Raw genomic sequence first — 19,748 nt, forward strand, 5'->3', positions numbered from 1 at the left:
CATTACAATTCTCCCCAGACCGTCAGATGAAGGGATGGGGTAGAGGAGGTGAAGAGAGCCGAGCCAACAACTCAGGTAACGGTGGTGTCCGCGAAAAGCACCGCCTACAGTGTACAGATTATTCGCAAACGAAGTCCACTTCATTCAACTCCATTCAACTCACCCAGCAATCACGCTTAATAAACGCAACCATAACCTCGGCGGAAACTACCGCGTCCACAATGCACCGCGACGGTGCCAGAAGTAGGGGCGTGACTGAGCTGGATGCAGGCGTTCCGCTAGGCCTGGCGGCGAGGAAAAGGCGATTTTGAAGCTTTTAGTGGCAGGAGGGAGCTGAGGCGGCTGCTGAAGGCATCTACTACATTCAGGGGAACCTTTAAGGCGTCCATATATCCGCAACGAATAATGAGAAGAAAAAAGAAAGCACTTCCTTTGAGCCGGAAATGCCAAAGGACTCCTCAGTCACGTGATGCACATGCGCCAGAGGCCCAACATGTAAAACAAGCACGGGCTTTCTTATTCTGCACCTTTAAAATCAGGCGTTGTGAAGTTGGGAGACTGCCTTAAGGAGGATCATTTTTCTCTTTCACGTCTGCTTTCTCTGCTGTTAGTGTGATCGCCGCATTCTCCGCAGGGGCTACAGTAAGCGTTTCTGTCTCCTTAGCTGACTTCCGCCCATGCCCAAGATGGCGGTTGAGTGGCTTGCCCAGCTTTCACGGGGCTGGGCGGCGTTTGACGTCTGAGCCGGTAGCGGGTGGAGCGGCTAGTAAATAGCAAATGCTGGAGCTGCTGCGCGGGAGTCAGTTATGGACTGGAAAGAAGTTCTTCGTCGGCGGTTAGCGACGCCCAAAACCGGACCAAACAGTGAGTCTGGGAGGGGCCGTCCTAACAGAGATAGCCCGGCCCTTAACTCCTAGAGGTGGGGGGAGAGTGGGAGGAGCAACAACTGGGAGTCGCGCTTGCCGCTTCTATAAAACCTAACCTGACAAAGCATACACAGTGGAATGTGGTTTAGAGATCCAAAGAGGTTTTACCTACACTTCCCTGGGAAAAGATTTGCGGGAAAGAGCAGCTCACTTATATGGTCTTGACCTAGACTTGTGAGGAATAATTGAGAAACCTGGCTCCAACTACCCTTCGATCCTACCAGAACCTATAATCCATTGATCCTACCGCCTTTTTACTATCACACTTTTCACTTCCCTCCTTATCCATTTTAGATTTTACAATCTATTTTTCCTTGTCCCCTTTCTCCTTCCTTCACACTTGCTTGTTAACCATCCTGGTTAAAACGTCTTTCCTATTTCATTCCTGCACCCAGCGCAGCTGAAAGTGGCTAGAGAAAAATGGTACCACGGTTCAGTGTCTCATTTTTAATGTATGTCCATTAACCCAAAGTAAGTGTTTTCAGTCATTCGTTTACACTTCTTTCGTGTTTACCTAGACATTCACTCTCCTACGATCTAAGGCAGTTCTCATCTCCCAAACCTTCAATATAACCTTACCTTCAGCTGATGAACTTTTATATATGTATTCGAGAAAGTAGAGGCAATCAGAAACCTCACCTGTTCCGATTTACCATTTCTATCAGCTCTTTCCCCCCCCATAGGTGCCGCTACACTCTTCGCTATTAAACTGTCCATGCTCCTATTTGAGAAAGTCCCTTTACTCTAACAGTAGATGTGTTCTCTTCATTTATTCATCGACTTCACTCTGGCCTTATCTTCTCTCTCATGCATCATCAAATTTTCCTTTTCTACTGAATCATTTCCATCAGCTCTAACATGCTGTAATATTTCCCATCTTAAAAAAAAAATCATTCGATCTCATATCCTCATCCAACTTTTGCTGCATTTCTCTGCACCTGTTATAGGGAAACTTTTTTAACAATTACCTTTACTTATGCTTTCTCCTCCCCTTCACTCTTAAATCCACTCTGTCGCGTCTGTTATGTGCCAAGGACTCTTCTAGGCCATAGCAGTAAACAAAACAGACAAAAATCCTCGTCCTTGTAGAACTTACACTTTAATGTTGAGAGAGATGATAAAATAAAAAGTAAATCATATAGGTTGTACCACTTTTATTTAAGGCTGTTTCCTTCATTGGTGCGCTAGATCCTATCCTTTGTGCTCGTTCCCATTTTTGCCCACTCAAGAATGTACTCCTGTAGTCATCCCCTCTCTCCTGCATCATCAATTTTTCTTTCTCAGTCATTCTCATCAGCATATAAACCTGTTAGTATTTCTCCAATTTTAAAAAGATTTTCTTAAGTTTCACCGCTAGCTATGCCTCTTTTCTCTGCTCCACTTATATCTCCTACACATACTTTCTGCTCTTGGTTTTTTGGGAGACATACTCTCTTAGTTTTCTTCCTTCCTCACCAGTCATCCCTTCTCAGTCTTTGCTCTTTCTTCCTCTTCTCCTCAACAACTTAACACTAGAGTGACATAGGTTTGGGATTTAGAAGTTAAACTATGAAAGATGAAATGATAGAGGAAAAAGGATTAATAAAAAAGAATTGGCCAGAAAATAGGAGAATCAACAGATTGTGGTCTCATAAAAGCCGAGAAAAGTTTAGAATCATCAACAGTATCAAATTTAACACAAATCAAGGACAGGTGTGCCCATTAAACTAAGCAATAAGGTCATTGGTTGCCCTGGGAAGAACAGTTTCTGTAGAGTGGTAAGAGTAGAAGCAAAATTGCATAAAGAGGGGATGAGAGGTAAGAAAGCAGGGATAGCATAGGCTTTCGTTTGAAAAAGTGAATAAGAAAGGAAGGAGTTATGTGTGGCAGTAGGTAGAAAGGAAGAAGGTTTTTTGGGCAGGAGGGTGCAGTGGGAGAGAGACCTAGGTGTATTAGTGTAACTTAAAAGCGAGTAGAGATGAAGAAATTGAAGATACTGAATAGAGAAGGTGGGAGAAGGAAAGAACAGAATTGCAAAAGCTGAGATTAAGCACCCAGGAGAATGAGGTGTTAGCCTTGGGTGAGAAGAGAGATACATCTTCCCTTGAAATGACAGGAAGAAATTAAGGTGCAGATTTATTTGATACCTCATGTCCTCCCACTCCACTTAGATGTTTAAGGGTACCCATTCCCAGTAGACTCAGTTTTCGATGAACTGGGAGGGATTGTCATCTGTTGAGGGTGAACACGGGGGTTTGAGGAATGAAGTGACAGTTTGGAGTCGTCAGTCACCAAGAGAAATAAGCAAGAGGACATCAAGGGCAAATAAAATATGTACTACTATTTTTGAGAAGCTGACATTCATAACCATGAAATTTGTGGGACCAAAATTTTCCAGTTTTCTCCAACAGCATTAAGCCATAGTGAGCAAATTAGATTATAAGATTGGTCCAAAGTTTAAAAGCTGACATGGTTTAAGAGGAGTTTAGGGGAAGAACTATAGGCATATTAGGAAGGAAGTGAGATTAGGAAGAAGTAAATAAACTTTTGAGATAATCATAGAATTGAAGATCTCAGTGAGGCTGAAGTACAGATATGATAGCAGTGAGGTTTTGAATAACCAAAGTGAGAAATTATGAGTATATGTTAGAGTTTAAGATTTCAGAAGAGGAGCAGATAGGATCTGTGGTCTTGCCGTGAAACTGAGTGACACAGTAGAACATTGGTCCCCAACCTTTTTGGCACCAAGGACCGGTGCTCCTATGAGAATCTAATGCCTGATAATCTGAGGTGGATGCTAGTGATGCTAGTGCTGCGGAGTGGCTGCAAATACAGATGAAACTTTGCTTGCTGGTCCACTGCTCACCTCCTGCTCTGCGGCCCCTTTCCTAACAGGCCACTGACCGATACCGGTCCGCAGCCTGGGGATTGAAGACCCCTGCATTAGAGTAGAAGTGAAAGCCTTCAGAGTTGAGGTGTCATAGTCACCCACATGAATGTTTATTCTCTCTTGATGATTGCAAGACATCAAGGTGAAGAATGTTGTGCATCAGTCACCGTGGTCCACGAACAAGTGTGGAGGAATGGCTAAATGAGACGGCTGTGTGCCAGCAGGTTAGAGGGTAATAGCATCCTGATGTGTGAGCTTAAAATGGAAGGGTTTTGCATTAGGTAGAGGAACACTGATTAGGAGGCCGAAACTCTGTGGTGTCAAGGGCTGTGCCTACTTTCTCACCACTACAGTCCCAGTATCTAGTACAGCAAGTGCACTGTACACAGTAGGTGCTCGGTATATACTTTCGATTGAATGAATTAGGAACATGCCAGAAGTCTATAAGCAAGGCAGTAACTTGAGGAAGAGACAAGTATAGTGATAAAAAAAAAAAAATGTGGAGGGAGCAGCTTAGAGTGGTCGAAGATGCAGGGGAGGCTGTTTTAGTGGAAAATAGTGATTCTTGGTATTTCAGGGAAGTTCATATAGATGTTCAGTGTCTAAGCACAACTGTGAAGGCCTTTTTTGCACTGTTATTAGACTATAGTAGGTAGATGACCTGAGAAAAGTATTGTTTGATTTTAAAAGTGCTTTCCCCCCCTTTTCTCCAGAAAAAAAAAGTGAACAAGAGTTAAAAGATGAAGAAATGGATTTATTTACCAAATATTACTCAGAATGGAAAGGAGGTAGAAAAAACACAAATGAATTCTATAAGACCATTCCCCGGTTTTATTATAGGGTAAGTGGCATCTAAGCAAATGTCTTGCAGAGTTTATAAATAAAATGTAATTTTTTAAATGGGATAAGAATCATATATTGAGCCATAGATTTTTCTTCCTAATTTTTATTATGGATGTTAGTAGTAGGTATTCTATTGGATTATGTCGTCATGCTTTTTATAAGACTTAGGTTTACTTAGCTGGTCACAATTTTTAACTTTTTTTTTTTATGTTACAAAGTATAAAATGTTTTGTTCAAGGCTGAACTGAAAAATAGATTGAGAGTGGAAAACTTGAAGAATTACACTCAATTATGTTTCCTGTGCCAAAGCTATGAAGAAGTCTTTGAAGAGGGTTATAGATTAAAACAGCTATTTACAGCTGAAATTGAAGGTTACTGAAAATAATAAGACCTATTTAGTATTATGTAAAATGTAATCTCTATAGAAAAGTTCATTTTGGAATTTTAGCTGAATGGACCTATTAGACCTTCTTTCCCTTGTTTCTTCTTCCTCACCACTGCTTCACCGAAACCGCCTGTCATCCATGTGTGTAATCCCCCCAGACTGATTAGTTGGTTGACTAACAACTGGAGCACAATCCTTGTCTCGGCCCAGCCTCACCTTGTAATGCTTCCTCCTTCTCCATTCCTTTTGATAGGAGGGATGACATCTTAGTTCTTGGAAATGAAAAGTGAAAACCATAACCCCTGATTTGGACTACTGATTACTTATCTCTACTTATTGGGGCGTAGGTATAGAAAAGAAAAAAGAAATCCTCAAAGCAAATTATTTGAAGTGGAGTTGGAATGAGTCATTTTAAAGCCCTATTTATGGAAATCACCCCAATAGGCAGACTCTCTGCCTTGGAGGCCAAAGTAATAGACACTGGCTTGACCATCTCCAAGTAAGGTGATACAGTCTCAAAAGGAGTACTTTGCTAAGACTGTCAGTCATTAACTAGTCCTAATTTAATTCTATATCAGTCTAAGGTTACAGTGGAAACAGTGCTCTAAGAATAAAAAATGAAACTTGGACCAGATCGCTAGCTTTATTTGGACAGGCATCTGGCCTTGCTGATAATTGAATTGTCTGTGGATCTCTTTTTGTTAAATGAACTTTTCAAATGAATGATGACTTGAAGTTAAGCAAAATTGAGATACAAAAAGTAATTTGAGGCAGCGTAATACATAGTTATTTTGTGAGGCCAAATACATTTTACATAATCCAATAGTCTAGAATTTAAGTGTAGAAATTAATTCCACAATGTATTTTTAGCTGCCAGCTGAAGATGAAGTCTTACTACAGAAATTAAGAGAAGAATCTAGAGCTGTCTTTCTGCAAAGGAAAAGCAGAGAGCTGTTAGATAATGAAGAATTACAGGTAAAAATGGATGTTAGCCATTTCTTATTTGTAATAATTATGTCATATAGGATCTCAGTGTGCCTTAATGGAGTGAGAACTGCAGAGTGGGTGAAAGCACGGGCTCTAGACAGAGGGTTCCCACCAGAATCAGCTGCAGAGCTTGCATGGGCCCATCTTCCAAGGATAGTTTTTGTTTTTTTAAAGTCCCCAGGTGATTGAAATGTGAGGCTGAAGTTGAGAACCACTACTGTAGGGTCAGACTGCAGGGGTTCAAATCCCTGCCCTGCTTTGTGATGCTGGGCAATGGACTTAACATTTCTGTGCTTCAATTCTCATCTATAAAGTAGGGACAACAGTATCTACAGTATATAGTTATATGGATTAAAGAGGTACTATATGTCCATTTTTATTATGTATTTAGTAATCAAAGGAAAATAGGAATGAGATTCATCTTAATATTAACTCTATCAGACTATCATTTTAATGTAAACATTTAACTACTTTTTAAGCTTTGTTCTGTTAATTATAACATCTCCATTTCTGCAATTCTTCTAAGAACTTATGGTTTTTGCTGGACAAGCACCAGACACCACCTATGATTGGAGAGGAAGCAATGATTAATTATGAAAATTTTTTGAAAGTTGGTGAAAAAGCTGGACCAAAGTGCAAGTAAGAATAATATATTTAACAAAGTATGTTACAGTAAGCATTTTAAATGCCTCAAATAAATGTTAATGAAAATTTAAGTCAATGGTATGACACTTTGAGTCACTAATGAAGTTTAATAAAATTAGTCAAGAAAATTACATTGGTATGAAGTTATTAAAATAAACAATATGGTCTATTTACAACACTGTGGGCCTTCATTCTTAAGACAATAGGATGCAAAGGTTTATGACTTAATATTTTAAGTTTTGAACTATAGTTATCACTTTGATTTTTTTCACCACTTTGATTTTTAGTTGTTTGAATTTATGCTGTTGTTTGCTAATTCATGTAGAAGTCATTTTTATGCTATGTTGGCAGATGATTTTAATCTTTATTTCCTCTCCTTAGGCAATTTTTCACAGCAAAAGTCTTTGCTAAACTCCTTCATACAGATTCTTATGGAAGAATTTCTATCATGCAGTTCTTTAATTATGTCATGAGAAAAGGTGATTTAATTTTCATTCTGTTTGAACTCCTATCTGGGAATCAAGTAGGTTTTGTCTGTGTTTTCATAGTATCCTTTCCATATAAAACAACTCTCTTAGTAAGTTTAAATAGTGTAATTTCTTGTCTTTTGACCAAGATTTGTTTTCTTGTTATGATTCTCTTTTGGAACTTACTAGAGCTGAAATTTTCTACCATAAATTTGGGTTCATTATTATAAAAGAAAAAAAAAACAACAACAGAACAAAAACCATGTATCCTAAAGATATTAGCTAACTAGATATATCAAAAGCTGAACCAAGAGTTTTAATGTATGGTGATTTGAAATAATTTTAATTCACTGGTAGTTTTGTTTCACCAATAGATTACAGGTTGAGTTGCCTGAGAAGACAGTTTCAAACTCATGATGGTAGCATCAGATTCAAGAAGTTTTTACCAAACAACTTGGAATTGTTATGATTCCTATAAGTTCCATAATGATCTGTGAAGTCCTATGTGTACCATCTTTAACAATTGGTTGCAGAAATGGATCTCAGTAGAATAAAAGCAGCTTCATTGAAAGCATAATGTTAACACTCTCTGTCTCTGGTGGAACACCAGGTTTAATAAGTGAAAAACAATATCCTCATGAGTATCAACTTTACTGTCATTTTAGGCATGGTAGAATTGTTGATATCTGCCATTAATTCTATGGTATGTTTTGTTTTTAACAGTTTTGGGGTTAATGAATAAGTAATATATGTGAGAATAAAAATATTCATAGAGCTATTAGATTAGCTTGTCCCTCTATTCTAGCTCTTTATCTCCTTTTGTTCATATATATGCTAAAGGATAGCTCTTAATAATTATATTTAATTTTCTTGTTTATTGGCAGTTTGGCTTCATCAAACAAGGATAGGACTCAGTTTATATGATGTTGCAGGACAGGGGTACCTTCGGGAATCTGTAAGTATTAACCTATTTTAATAACTATTACAGACATCAAAATGTTAACAGTAGTTATCACTAGGTGTTGGGATTGCAGATGATTCTTTTTTTTTGTTTCTGCATTTTTGTTTGTTTTTACAAATAACATGAGGTACTAAAAAACTTTTAAAATATATATTGACCACAAAAATTCCTTTTTAGATTTTCTCCAGCCTTTAAAAAAAAAGCCTTTTAAAGGAGAAAAGAAGAATGTACTGCTTTAATAGGATTAAAAATCATTGAAGAAACTGAAAAACTTTTGTTTATTTGTGAGTGTTATTAGTGTGTGACTGTTTGAAAATGTAAAGGCCAGAAATTTTTTCTCTTTTAGGAAATATATAAGAGAAAAATAATGTGACCATTTAGGTTGTAATGTCAGTTACCAAGAGGCTGTTTATTTCCCCTTAGGTATTAACATAGTTAGGCCAGGTTATCAACAGAGAATCATAGCCTCATGATCTAAATGGCTATGCTTTGTGAAAGTGTGGCTATTTAAATTATATGGACATGCTGCTTTTCAGCTCAGACTTTTTTCCCAAATATGGAGTCCTTTTTAGGTTTATCAGAAAAGGGGGAAGGGAGTTAGGCATAAATATGAACCAGGTTAATTAATCACTTACATAAATATTCAAATACAAGATTTAGTATATATGCTGCCAAAGCGAACACTCAAATATAAGATTTAAAGACAAATACCGTTATAGTTTGTTTCCTGTTATTTGTTGCAGTCTGTAGATAGAATCTGTTAGCTCACACTGAACATTTATACTTAAAAACCCTTCTATAGACACAGTACAATTCTTGAATTTTAAGGTTCAGATCAACTTGACAATAAAAGGTTCTTGCTTCTATCCATCTCTCTCTAACAAGGAAGACATATTAGCCACCTGTTGATAGTTACTCAGATCAGAATTGGAGTACTTCTGTAGCTATGAGAATTCTCATCAGCAGTTAGTTGGTTTACAAAACACACTTCCCTTTTCTTGCCTATTGGCATGAATGGAAACAAAAATTGAAAAAGGAGTGAAGGGAAGAAAGAGAAAAGCAATAGTATGTCTCTAGTTGTGTTTAAAAGAGTAATTTTCAGGATACAAAAATCAATGTTCAAAAATCCATAGCAATCCTATAATAATGAATTGGCAGAAAAAGAGGTGAAAAAAATTACATTTGTAATGGCAACAAAAAATAAAATACCTAGGAATCAACCTAACAAAACATGAGAAGGACCTATATAATGAAAACTAAGACTGTTAAAAGAAATTGAAGAAGATACAAAGAAATGAAAAGATGTTCCCTGTTCTTGGATTAGACGAATCAACAGAGTTAAAAAGACCTTATTTTCTACAGCATTATACAGATTTAGTGCAATCCCCACCAAAATCCCATCGGCAGTTTTTAAATAAATAGAACAAAAAATCATCAGACTTGTATGGAAGCACAAAAGACCCCGAATCGCCAAAGCCATCTTGAGAAAAAAAAAAGGCTGGAGGCATCACTCTGCCTGACTTCAGATTATACTACAAAGCAACAGTAATCAAAATGGCATAGTATTGGCAGAAAAACACACACAGAGACCAGTAAAACCACATTGAGAGTCCAGAAGTAAACCCTTATTTATATGGGCAAATAATTTTCAACAAAGGAGCCAAAAACATACAGTGGAGAAAGGAAAGCCTCTTCAAAAACTGGTGCTGGGAAAACTGAAAAGCCACCTGCAAAAGAATGAAACTAGACTGTTGTCTATCACCACACACCCAGATTAACTCAAAATGGATTAAGGACCTGAATTAGTAATTTTTTCATAGTGCCTCTGGGCCAAAAGGAATATGTAACAGTTCCATTTATTAACTAATTCTAAACAATTTAATGCAAGTATTCATGAAACTTTCCCTATTAGCCATTTGAAAAAATACATAAAAATTTAAAAATCTTTTTACTTCATTCTTAAATAACAATTACTAATGGAGTGTGTGTGCCCAGAGCTCACTGAGTAGCTGCTCACCAGGGAATTAGATTGCACAGTCATCCTCTGTTCTTCTTTCACACGGATTTTTGTGTAGTACTTGCTTTATTACAGCAAACACTAAGAACCTATCTTTGCTAAGATTGATGTAATCGAAAAATATATATTTCAAACTAATGTTAAAAATGTAAACTATCTTGAACTCAACATAGCTTATGCAGTGTCTGACAGATGTTGCAATGTTTCCCTCAAAAATTTAAGATACCCTGCTGTACCCCCTGTGAGTTTAGCACTCCTAGGGCACAATTTGGGGACTGTTGATAGACCCTTCACAGTGATGGTGGGAGTGTAAAATGGATGTGGGGAGGTGAGGAGTTTGCTAATGTCTATCAAAATTATAAATGTGTATATGCTTTGACCCAGCAGTTTTACTTAACGGAAATTATATCCTATATTCTTCCATATCTATGAATGAAAAATTTGCTTAGCCCCTATAGTATTGTTTTTAGTGTTGCAAAAGAGTAGAAACAACCTAAATATCCATCAATAGAAGACTAAGTAGATTATGGTACATCTGAAATAATAGTTTTTTTTTTTTAAGTAGAAGCTCTTTGAGAGCCAATATAGAATGACTGCAAAGTATAGTGTTAAGCAATAAAAGCAAGATACAGAAGAATTAGCATGGTATGCTGCTATATCCTGTGTAAAAGAGGAAAGGAAATATACATGTGGTGGCTTGTATGTTTGTCAGTTACCTTTGGAAAGGTACATCAGAAACTGATAATTTAGGTTACCTCTGTGGAGAGGAAGTAGGCGAAAGGGAGACTTTTCAATGAATACTTTTTTGTTCCTTTTGAATCTAGAATGTATTACCTATTCAAAATGATGTTAAAATTTAAATACAAAGTAGAAATAAATTTAATATAAAATAGTTTTACTAAGCTAGTTATGAATTTATTTTATCATTAATATAGTATTAATGCTGAATAATTTTTAGGACAAATTATATTCCAGTATTTATGAAAAAACAAGATCAGCCATTTAACACTTTAAAATTTTATTGTTTTCTTTCAGGATTTAGAAAACTACATATTGGAACTTATCCCTACTTTGCCACAATTAGATGGGCTGGAAAAATCTTTTTACTCCTTTTATGTTTGTACAGCAGTTAGGAAATTCTTCTTCTTTTTAGATCCTCTAAGAACAGGTAAAAGAAAATTGTATCTTAGATATTATGAGGATATTATTACTTTTAAATCTCAATAACTAGAGAAAAGTCTTGAAAAATGTCATTTTTTATTTTCATAACATGTTATTGCCATTAATATATAAAGATCTGTTATGATTTACTTGCATCAGCCATAACCAGCTGTGTGACAGTGGGCATGTCACTTAACCTGTTACAGTTTCTTCATCTCTAAAATGAAGTATGACCTCAGCAATCTATGGCTCTTTCCAGTTCTGAGAAGCCAGTTATTTTGCTATCCCCGATATGTAATATATTAGAGAATTGTTCTTTTTGATGAAAAATATGAATTGGGAGATAGCAGAACTATTTAGCTACGATGTGTTTTTCTTTCTCAAGTTAAGTACTCTATATGAGGATCAGATGAGTAAATTTGGCCTCATTAACAGTAGTACATTTTATCAACTGTTCTAACCTGTGAGACTTTAATACTTGTAACTGGGGCAGAGAATGGGAAAGAAGGCCTAGATCAAAATCCTTGGTTCTCCTATCCTTGAAAATCCAGCTATGAGTCCATCACAGTACGTGGTGGTTGCAATCCTTTTTAAGCACCTCCATTATAGACACATACACGTTTTCTCTTCAAACTTTACAAAATAATAAAAATTTTGACTATATATTATGTACTAGGTATTGTTAAGCATTATAAATTAATCTCTCATTTCCTTCTCATAACTCCATAAGGAAAATATTACTATTATCCATATTTAATGTGTGAGTCTTGGAGACTTAGATTATGTATCTGGAAGTGTCATTTAAGTTCCCATCTATCTGCTCTTAACCATGTCTCTATATTGCTTCCTGTTCCAGAACGTACCAAAGGAAAATGGAGTCTCTTTTTTTGATTACTAGCAGTATCGTATCCATATCCACAAAATACTCAACAACTTTTTGGGGAATCTGGTATCAATGCAATTATGGAAAGAATTTACCGATTGGGTTTAAATTGTTGGGGGTATATAGGTAGACCTAAGAGGTAGAGATTTTAGTAAACATTCCCTGCACATTTCCCTTTTCAAAGCAATATATAATAGACTTTGGAGCATAAGAGTTAGGAAGCTTTAAAATATCAATTGTGTGATTGTTTTTCTTAAAATGCCTTTATAAAATTGAGTTGCTCTTATTTTTAGAATACAGTTAAGTAATTATATTTCTTTATGTTGTTTAAAGGGAAGATAAAAATTCAAGATATTTTAGCATGCAGCTTCTTAGATGATTTATTGGAGGTAAATATGTTTTTTAACTACTTTTATATCACTTGACAGTTGCTACCTTCTAATGATGTCTGTGTGTTCATTCAGTTAAGGGATGAGGAACTGTCCAAGGAGAGTCAAGAAACAAATTGGTTTTCTGCTCCTTCTGCCCTAAGGGTATATGGTATGTTCCTATTATAATGCTAAAATTTGAATTATCCATTCCTTAGTTAATTAGTGTTCAAAGGACATTATACATAGGCTAATTTACTGTAAGATTGAAGTATTCTAGATTACTAAAATTTACTTTTTAAATACTAATGTTTTAAATTTTTGTAACTCTTCAGTTACTATTCTTTCTCTTTGATAGAAGACAGAATGTAATTTGATCCTTCCTTGTTGACTCATAAGTATGATTATGAACATCAAATATGTTCATAAGTCTTGCATTGTGATGAAATGCTGCTCTTAGGGTCCACAGAGGACGGTGTTCTAGAGCCTGGTTTCTCTTTTCTTAAATTTCATTAGTCTATTACATTATTTTATTGGGAGTCTTGACTCATTTTGGCATCCTTGACTTCTTTCAAGTGCCAGCATTTCAGTGCTTTTTGTTGACTTGTACTGCCATCTAATTTAGCATCCTAGGAAAGTTCTAAAAGGTTGCAAACTGAAAGCAAATAATGATGGTAGAAATAGCCCAAAGGCCATGGCCTTCATGATGGGTTTTCTTGGACTGGTTCTGGCTTGACAGTTGTTCTGATATAGATTGCATGAATAGCTGACATTAGGAGCACTAACAATCAAAATATTAACCAATAAAAAGAACTTTTAGTTAGGATATATTCTTTTGTCTTTTAATTAGAATTTTATTTGGTCATAAGTGTCTTTTTATCATCTTTCTTCCAAGGCCAGTATTTGAATCTTGATAAGGATCACAATGGCATGCTCAGTAAAGAAGAACTCTCCCGCTATGGAACAGCAACCATGACCAATGTCTTCTTAGACCGTGTTTTCCAGGAGTGTCTTACTTATGATGGAGAAATGGTAGTAGTTTAAAGCTAATAAGCTTTAAGAATTTAGGCTCCCACAATTTCCCTTTTTCTTCATGTGATACAGCATTATCTTTGTATCAGTGTGTAACAGTATCTTAATGTAAGAACTGATCAAATTACTTGAGATTTGGAGCCTTTGATCTTAAAGTAAATTTGTTTGACAACATTACTTCCCTTATGGACTTAGGGCAAATAGAAAATTTAATATTTTGTTAATTTCACTGTCTGTGTACCTATGTAAAGGATTGTGGACTAGTAAAATAAAAACTGAAAAATTGGCAAATGCTATTAACTTTTCATATAGTCAGTGGATGGTTCATCCATTAAATTACCAGGTCAGATACAGTACCACATATGCTATGAATTAAATCTAGAAATCAGGTTGTATTACGCTAAGTGGCTATATTAGTAGCTAAAGATTGACTAACATGTACCTGTCCTTTTATCGCAAAATACTTAAGAAAATTCGAAATAGTATTTTTAAATTACCATTCTTGCTATTAAAAATGTGTTAAGGATCTGATAAATTTTCCAAACAATGATGCTTAAGAAATGTTTATATTGTTAGAAGAGAATCAGGGTTCTAGGTTTTATCATTTAGCTTTGATAGTAGTTTTCTAAATAACACCATTGTTAACCAAATGAAAAGGAAAAGGGAGAAAAGGCGCAGAAGCTTTCATGAGTCCCACAGCTGACTAGTGAGTTTATATTGACTTCTGGAGAATAAAGAAAATCAGAAGCTACACCTGTGCATGGAGTTAGACCATGATGAAGCCACAGCTCTCAAGCTCTTTATGCTATAATTTATGCAGAAAGGAATTCTTAATCTTAGACTTAAAAAATCTTTCCAAGACTATAAACTCTTCTAAGTGACTCTCCCAAGTATTTTACTTCTTTTCACTATGCAAAAAAAGTAAACTGTGACTAGATTTAAAACTTTTAAACAATATTTCCAAACAGCTATTTAAATATATTCTTTTCATTCCAGATAAACTTTTTTCTCAAAATGACCACACTGAAATGAAGATATAAATTTAGTGGCAATGTATGATAGCTTAGTCACTGTTTTGTCAATTTTAAAAGCATAGTAAAAGAAAATTATGGTTTAACACAGCAAATTTCTCTCATAAGAAAATGAACTGTGCCCCAAACACTCCTGTACAGATTAACTGCTACAAAGAATTCCTAGCAACCAACATTAAGTATACAAATAGGTTTCTCATTTCATATTAAAAATAACTTGACACCTTTGACTGCAAAATAGCTTCATCAGATACTCACTTGAAAAGTTAATTCCAAATAAGGCCTGTAAAGAACATTTCTTTTCTATAGGACTATAAGACCTACCTGGATTTTGTTCTTGCATTAGAAAACCGAAAAGAACCTGCAGCTCTGCAATATATTTTCAAATTGCTTGATATTGAAAACAAAGGATATCTGAATGTCTTTTCCCTTAATTACTTCTTTCGGGTAAGTCTCATTGTGTAAATGAGTCATTGTTCCTTAAGATATGTTATACCATTTGGTCTAAACTACCTACTCACTGATAATTTTACCTAACTTGTGATATCTAAATTCAACAAAAGGATTTACGTAACAGATTTCAGAAGGAAATCAAGTCTGTTTTTAATTTTGTTGTCCTGTTTTTTAAAAATATAAATGGGCTAAATCAATGCTGATTTGATTAGATATCGAATACCAAAAAAATGTGTAAATATGTCAGGGGCTATACTAGCCAATGCAGATAAAAATATCTGTGAGAAATCCTGTGCTTTTTGTGATCAAAAACTAGTGTGTACAATCACAAAGCATTAAATAAACAGTTCAGAAAAGGTAGCTCCTTTCCATAAGAGTTTGTAGACTTTGGTAATTATAAATTCTTTTAATTGCTATGCTGCAAAAAATAAGTAAAAATAACTTGAAAACTGGCTACAAGTGTGTGCTGCATTTTACTGTGAAATAGATTGCTGAAGTAGTTAATTTGTGCCTTAGTTGGTCTCAGTGAATAACATGAGGTCTGTAGTGGAATTTTATTGTATCTTATCTGATAAGTATCCAGATGCAGTGGGTATAAAAGCCCCTTTAAGACCAATCATTCTTCAATTTGAATGTTGACTTTTCTACTTAATGGAGTAGTTTTGTACAGTAGTTTTCCACTCCATCACCACATTTCTATAGCTAGCTTTTAGAAGACTGTGTGATTTTTATATTGTTAAGATCAATAGTAGGAAGAAATAATTTTTTTAACAACAAAAATTACGTTTTCACATCTTTATCATAAACCACTTTTTCCTAGAGGCTTTTTCTTTTCCATTTCAAACTTTTTTGGTACTTATAACTTTACCTAGTTTTTGAGTTTCATAGTACATATTTCATAACTTCATGTTAGATTCCTTAAAAAGCTTTCCATTATGATCATCTAGGTAGTAATGACTGCAAATATTAAGATAAATTACAATCCCAGTATTAGGCTGCATTTTTAAAATGGGCTTAAATCAGTGGCTAATCTGAAAAGATAATACCAACCCATTATAGGGATGCCCCCACTTGAGGCAGACCTCTTAAATGAAAATTCAGTTTTAGGGAAACAGAGTAACTATATCTTTTGGTAATTAAATGTTCAACCTCTTTTCATAAAGATTTCTTTATAGTATCTTCTACTTTGAGTGTTAAATTTTATTTATTAAATACATTGAAAATCTTGTACATGCATTTATTTTATCAAAGTTTATTTAGGCTTGGTTGTATTGGCTAAGGAAAAAGTTACTGGTGCTGAGAACCCTGCAGTCCTGGGCTCTTCATAGAGCCTCTGTACATCCATATCCCAGTGATAGAGCTGGGTCTGGGTGGTACACTCTGGCCATATACAGATTTGGCACTTAGAACATATTTAGTTGACTATTTACCAAGAATTTTAAGCTTCATTTTTTCCAGCGAATGACTGTCACCTAAAATTTTATTTGTCCAGCTGGATCACCATACAGTTGGACCCTTGAACACCACAGGTTTGAATTGTGTGGGTCCACTTACATGCAGAATTTTTGCAGTAAATATATTGGAAGTGTTTTGGGAGATTTCCTTACTACCATGAAGCAATCCTATCTGTTATACTAGGCTACCATAAAGCAATCGTATTGCTGCTGCTTCGTTATCGATGTGAATCATTATACCTAAAAATATGAATTTTTCAAACTGTATTTTCATTTTTGATGTCTAGTGTTGGTGATACGTATATAAATAACATCCACAGTGTTTTGTATCATATAAAACAATGTTGATGTAGGCACTAACAGATAATTCATCTTATAAACAGATGACAAACCTATATCGATACAGTACAGTACAATAAATATATTTTCTCTTATGGTTTTAACATTTTTTTTCTAGCTTACTCTACAGTATATATAATACACATAACACATAGTATGTTAATCAACTGTTTATGTTATTGGTAAATCTTCTGGTCAACAGCAGGCTATCAGTAGTTAAGTTTTGGGAGAGTCAAAAATTATACTTGGATTTTCTACTGCATGGGAGGTTGGTGTCTTTAACCCCTGAGTGTTCAAGAGTCAACTGTATTTTCTTCAGTACTTTGTTGAAGTTTTAAAAGAGGAATTCAGGGGGAATTTACCTCTATTTTTTTTCTGTCAAGTAGAAAGCAAAGTATAGGGTGGGAGGGAAGGTGGTGGATTGGGTGTCTTAAAGAATGGTGAAGGTATAAACAGTGTTCCTGGAAAATGGGAGGAGGAGGTCATTTGCTAGCTCACGTTAAAGGGTCATCTGATTGGCTGTTCTTGAGTTGAAAAAAAGAAGGCTCATCTAAGATTGGAGACCATTTTTATGTAGTAGCAGTAATCTGTGTATAGTCTTGTACACTTTTTTTCTAAAGCTCTCAATAGCTAACGTGTAGGTCTAGAAAGGTCGATGGTTACACTGATCCGGTGTTTAGGCTTTTCTGAGTAGGTATGAAGCAAGGTCAAGGAAGTTGAGAATATTAGTAAGACTGGTGAAAATGATGAGGCTTGTGACCAGAAAGAAAAGGAAGTGGAACTATAAAGGGGCCATGGGACGGGGCTGGGGGAGACTTGTATATATTATTTATTTACAAATTTATTTCTACTAAATGCAGGCTATACAGGAACTAATGAAAATCCACGGACAAGATCCTGTTTCATTTCAAGATGTCAAGGTTAACTTTTTCCTTTAATTTATATGATATCAGATAATCATTTGCAGTAAATGAAATTTTATATGAAAGCAACTTATGAACTATAAAGTACTGAACCAAATCAAGGATTAGAAACTTAGACCGCAGTTAGACTAATGATTTTTCTAATTTGATTTCAGCATTGTCACCCTTGTGTTCTAATTGAAAGCATTCATTCTTTTGAAAATTAAGAGAATCAATATAGCATACATCCTTTGGCAATCTGTTCCACTATAAACTGAATTTTTAACTTGGGAACTATTTAGGTTGGGGCCTTTTTTTTAGTCTCCTACTTTTGGAACACATGCTGCTACTTAGCATTTTAATATTGAGACTTTCACCAGCTATGAAAAACACTGAGTATCCAGTACTGTCAGGTTCAAGTTGAATAATGTAATAAAATAACCCAATTTTAACCAAATAAGATAAATGGCTATTTTTAGTTTAATATTAAATGAGGCAAATATTAAACTACACAACAAGCAACTTGTTAATTTTAAACTGCCACCAATCTAGAAAAGGAAGTTTCACGAACATATAAAAAGTTCATAAATTTCATTTACCTGAATTGTTCTTTTAAAAATGTAATTTGCCTCCTTAAATGCTACTACTACTTTCAGTAATTTTAATACAAAAAGATTAGAAAACATGTACTAATTCCTTGTAAGCATTCATATAGTACACTTCACAATATAGAAGAGGTTCTTCCATCTATTCCAGTAAATTTTAGCACAATTTAGTGTCATTCTGGATGACTAATTCTTAATACCAAAGAATTAGTATGGTCCAGAGGTTGACATCAATATTGGAAGTGAAGTTCTGTTGTAATCTTGGCTCTTAAGCATTTAAGTTTTTACTTTGAACTGAGTTTGCACTTAAATTAAATCAAGGCTTTGCTTCACTACCACCATCAGAAAAGTATAAGTAGTTAGTTAACATAACATATAACACTACTAGTTTAGCTATTAATTAGGTATGTACCTTGAATTAAATTCCGAGCCTCCATTTCTTCTTCTCTGAGGGATAATTATCACAGCCCTAATGAATCTTCCAATAAAATTCTGTGATTGTACACAGAGAAAAGGAGACTGCCTTTCTGCTGAATGGCAAAGAAAAAAACTGGAACAAAAAATTTTACATAAGTTCTAGTGCCAGCCCTGAATTTTAGGTCGCTGTGTGATAGAAATTAAGTGAATTAGAAATCTGTTTCATTGGATTTTTTTCTCTTGCAGGATGAAATCTTTGACATGGTAAAACCAAAAGATCCTTTGAAAATCTCTCTTCAGGATTTAATAAACAGTAATCAGGGAGACACAGTCACCACCATTCTAATTGATCTGAATGGCTTTTGGACTTATGAGAACAGAGAAGCCCTTGTTGCAAATGACAGTGAAAACTCTGCAGAGCTTGATGATACATGATCTCTCAAAGACTAGACTGTATTCATTAAGATAAGCTTGAGTGCTGCATGTAAAATCTTTGAGGCAGAATCCTTAGAAATGGTCTAAATAAAACACTTCAAGCCTGTAGAACACAACAAATGTCCTCGTTATCAGAATTAATCATTCGGAAGCAATAGGACCAAATTGGTAAATTTGGTTCCACTTAGCTCAAATATGGCAAGTGTGATTTGGTCAAGGCAGGAGACCACTTTAATTGTGTAATCTTTAGAAATAAAGGAAGTTTTCATGGAATATTTCTGACATTAGTCATTAGGAATTTGAATATTTGAAGGATAGTTTAAATTATAAATGTCATTTAACCTTGAGTCTTTTACTAAAGTATATATATCAAAGATTATAGACTTTCCCATTTTTAAAGCCATTTTATTTTGGGGTTAGAAATGTTTAGATGTGTTTCTTTTAATAGGATGTTTCAATAAAATATTCAAGTTAATATTTTACTTTAATTAAAATCATTGGTAAAAAAATTTGTCTAGTTTTGTTAATCAGTATTAGGATTACATTTTATAAAACTAAACTCCATTTT

General features: G+C 35.0%; 2 protein-coding genes across 7 annotated transcripts in view; one reads left to right on the forward strand and one right to left on the reverse strand.

Annotated features, from left to right (window-relative positions):
• Positions 1–677, reverse strand: part of KIAA0391 (KIAA0391 ortholog) — a 118,268-nt gene extending 117,591 nt beyond the window's left edge. For 4 of the 6 annotated variants that reach the window (XM_011376703.2, XM_023522347.1, XM_023522353.1 and 1 more), the window contains exon 1: positions 164–485. The gene's annotated coding sequence lies outside the window, so the exon portion shown is untranslated. The other 2 variants (XM_023522348.1, XM_023522349.1) reach the window with 2 other exon arrangements.
• PPP2R3C (protein phosphatase 2 regulatory subunit B''gamma) lies at positions 532–19,655 on the forward strand. The gene is made up of 13 exons (XM_011376688.2): positions 532–864; positions 4,509–4,636; positions 5,894–5,998; positions 6,537–6,649; positions 7,037–7,134; positions 8,007–8,077; positions 11,136–11,268; positions 12,478–12,533; positions 12,609–12,684; positions 13,408–13,544; positions 14,885–15,022; positions 17,682–17,741; positions 18,992–19,655. Exons 1-13 carry the CDS (start codon positions 807–809, stop codon positions 19,178–19,180), a joined length of 1,362 nt encoding a protein of 453 aa, XP_011374990.1. The 5' UTR covers positions 532–806; the 3' UTR covers positions 19,181–19,655.
• The last annotated feature ends 93 nt before the right edge of the window (positions 19,656–19,748 follow it).

The sequence above is a fragment of the Pteropus vampyrus genome, unplaced genomic scaffold (genome assembly GCF_000151845.1).
Source record: "Pteropus vampyrus isolate Shadow unplaced genomic scaffold, Pvam_2.0 Scaffold10, whole genome shotgun sequence".
Taxonomy (NCBI): domain Eukaryota; kingdom Metazoa; phylum Chordata; class Mammalia; order Chiroptera; family Pteropodidae; genus Pteropus; species Pteropus vampyrus.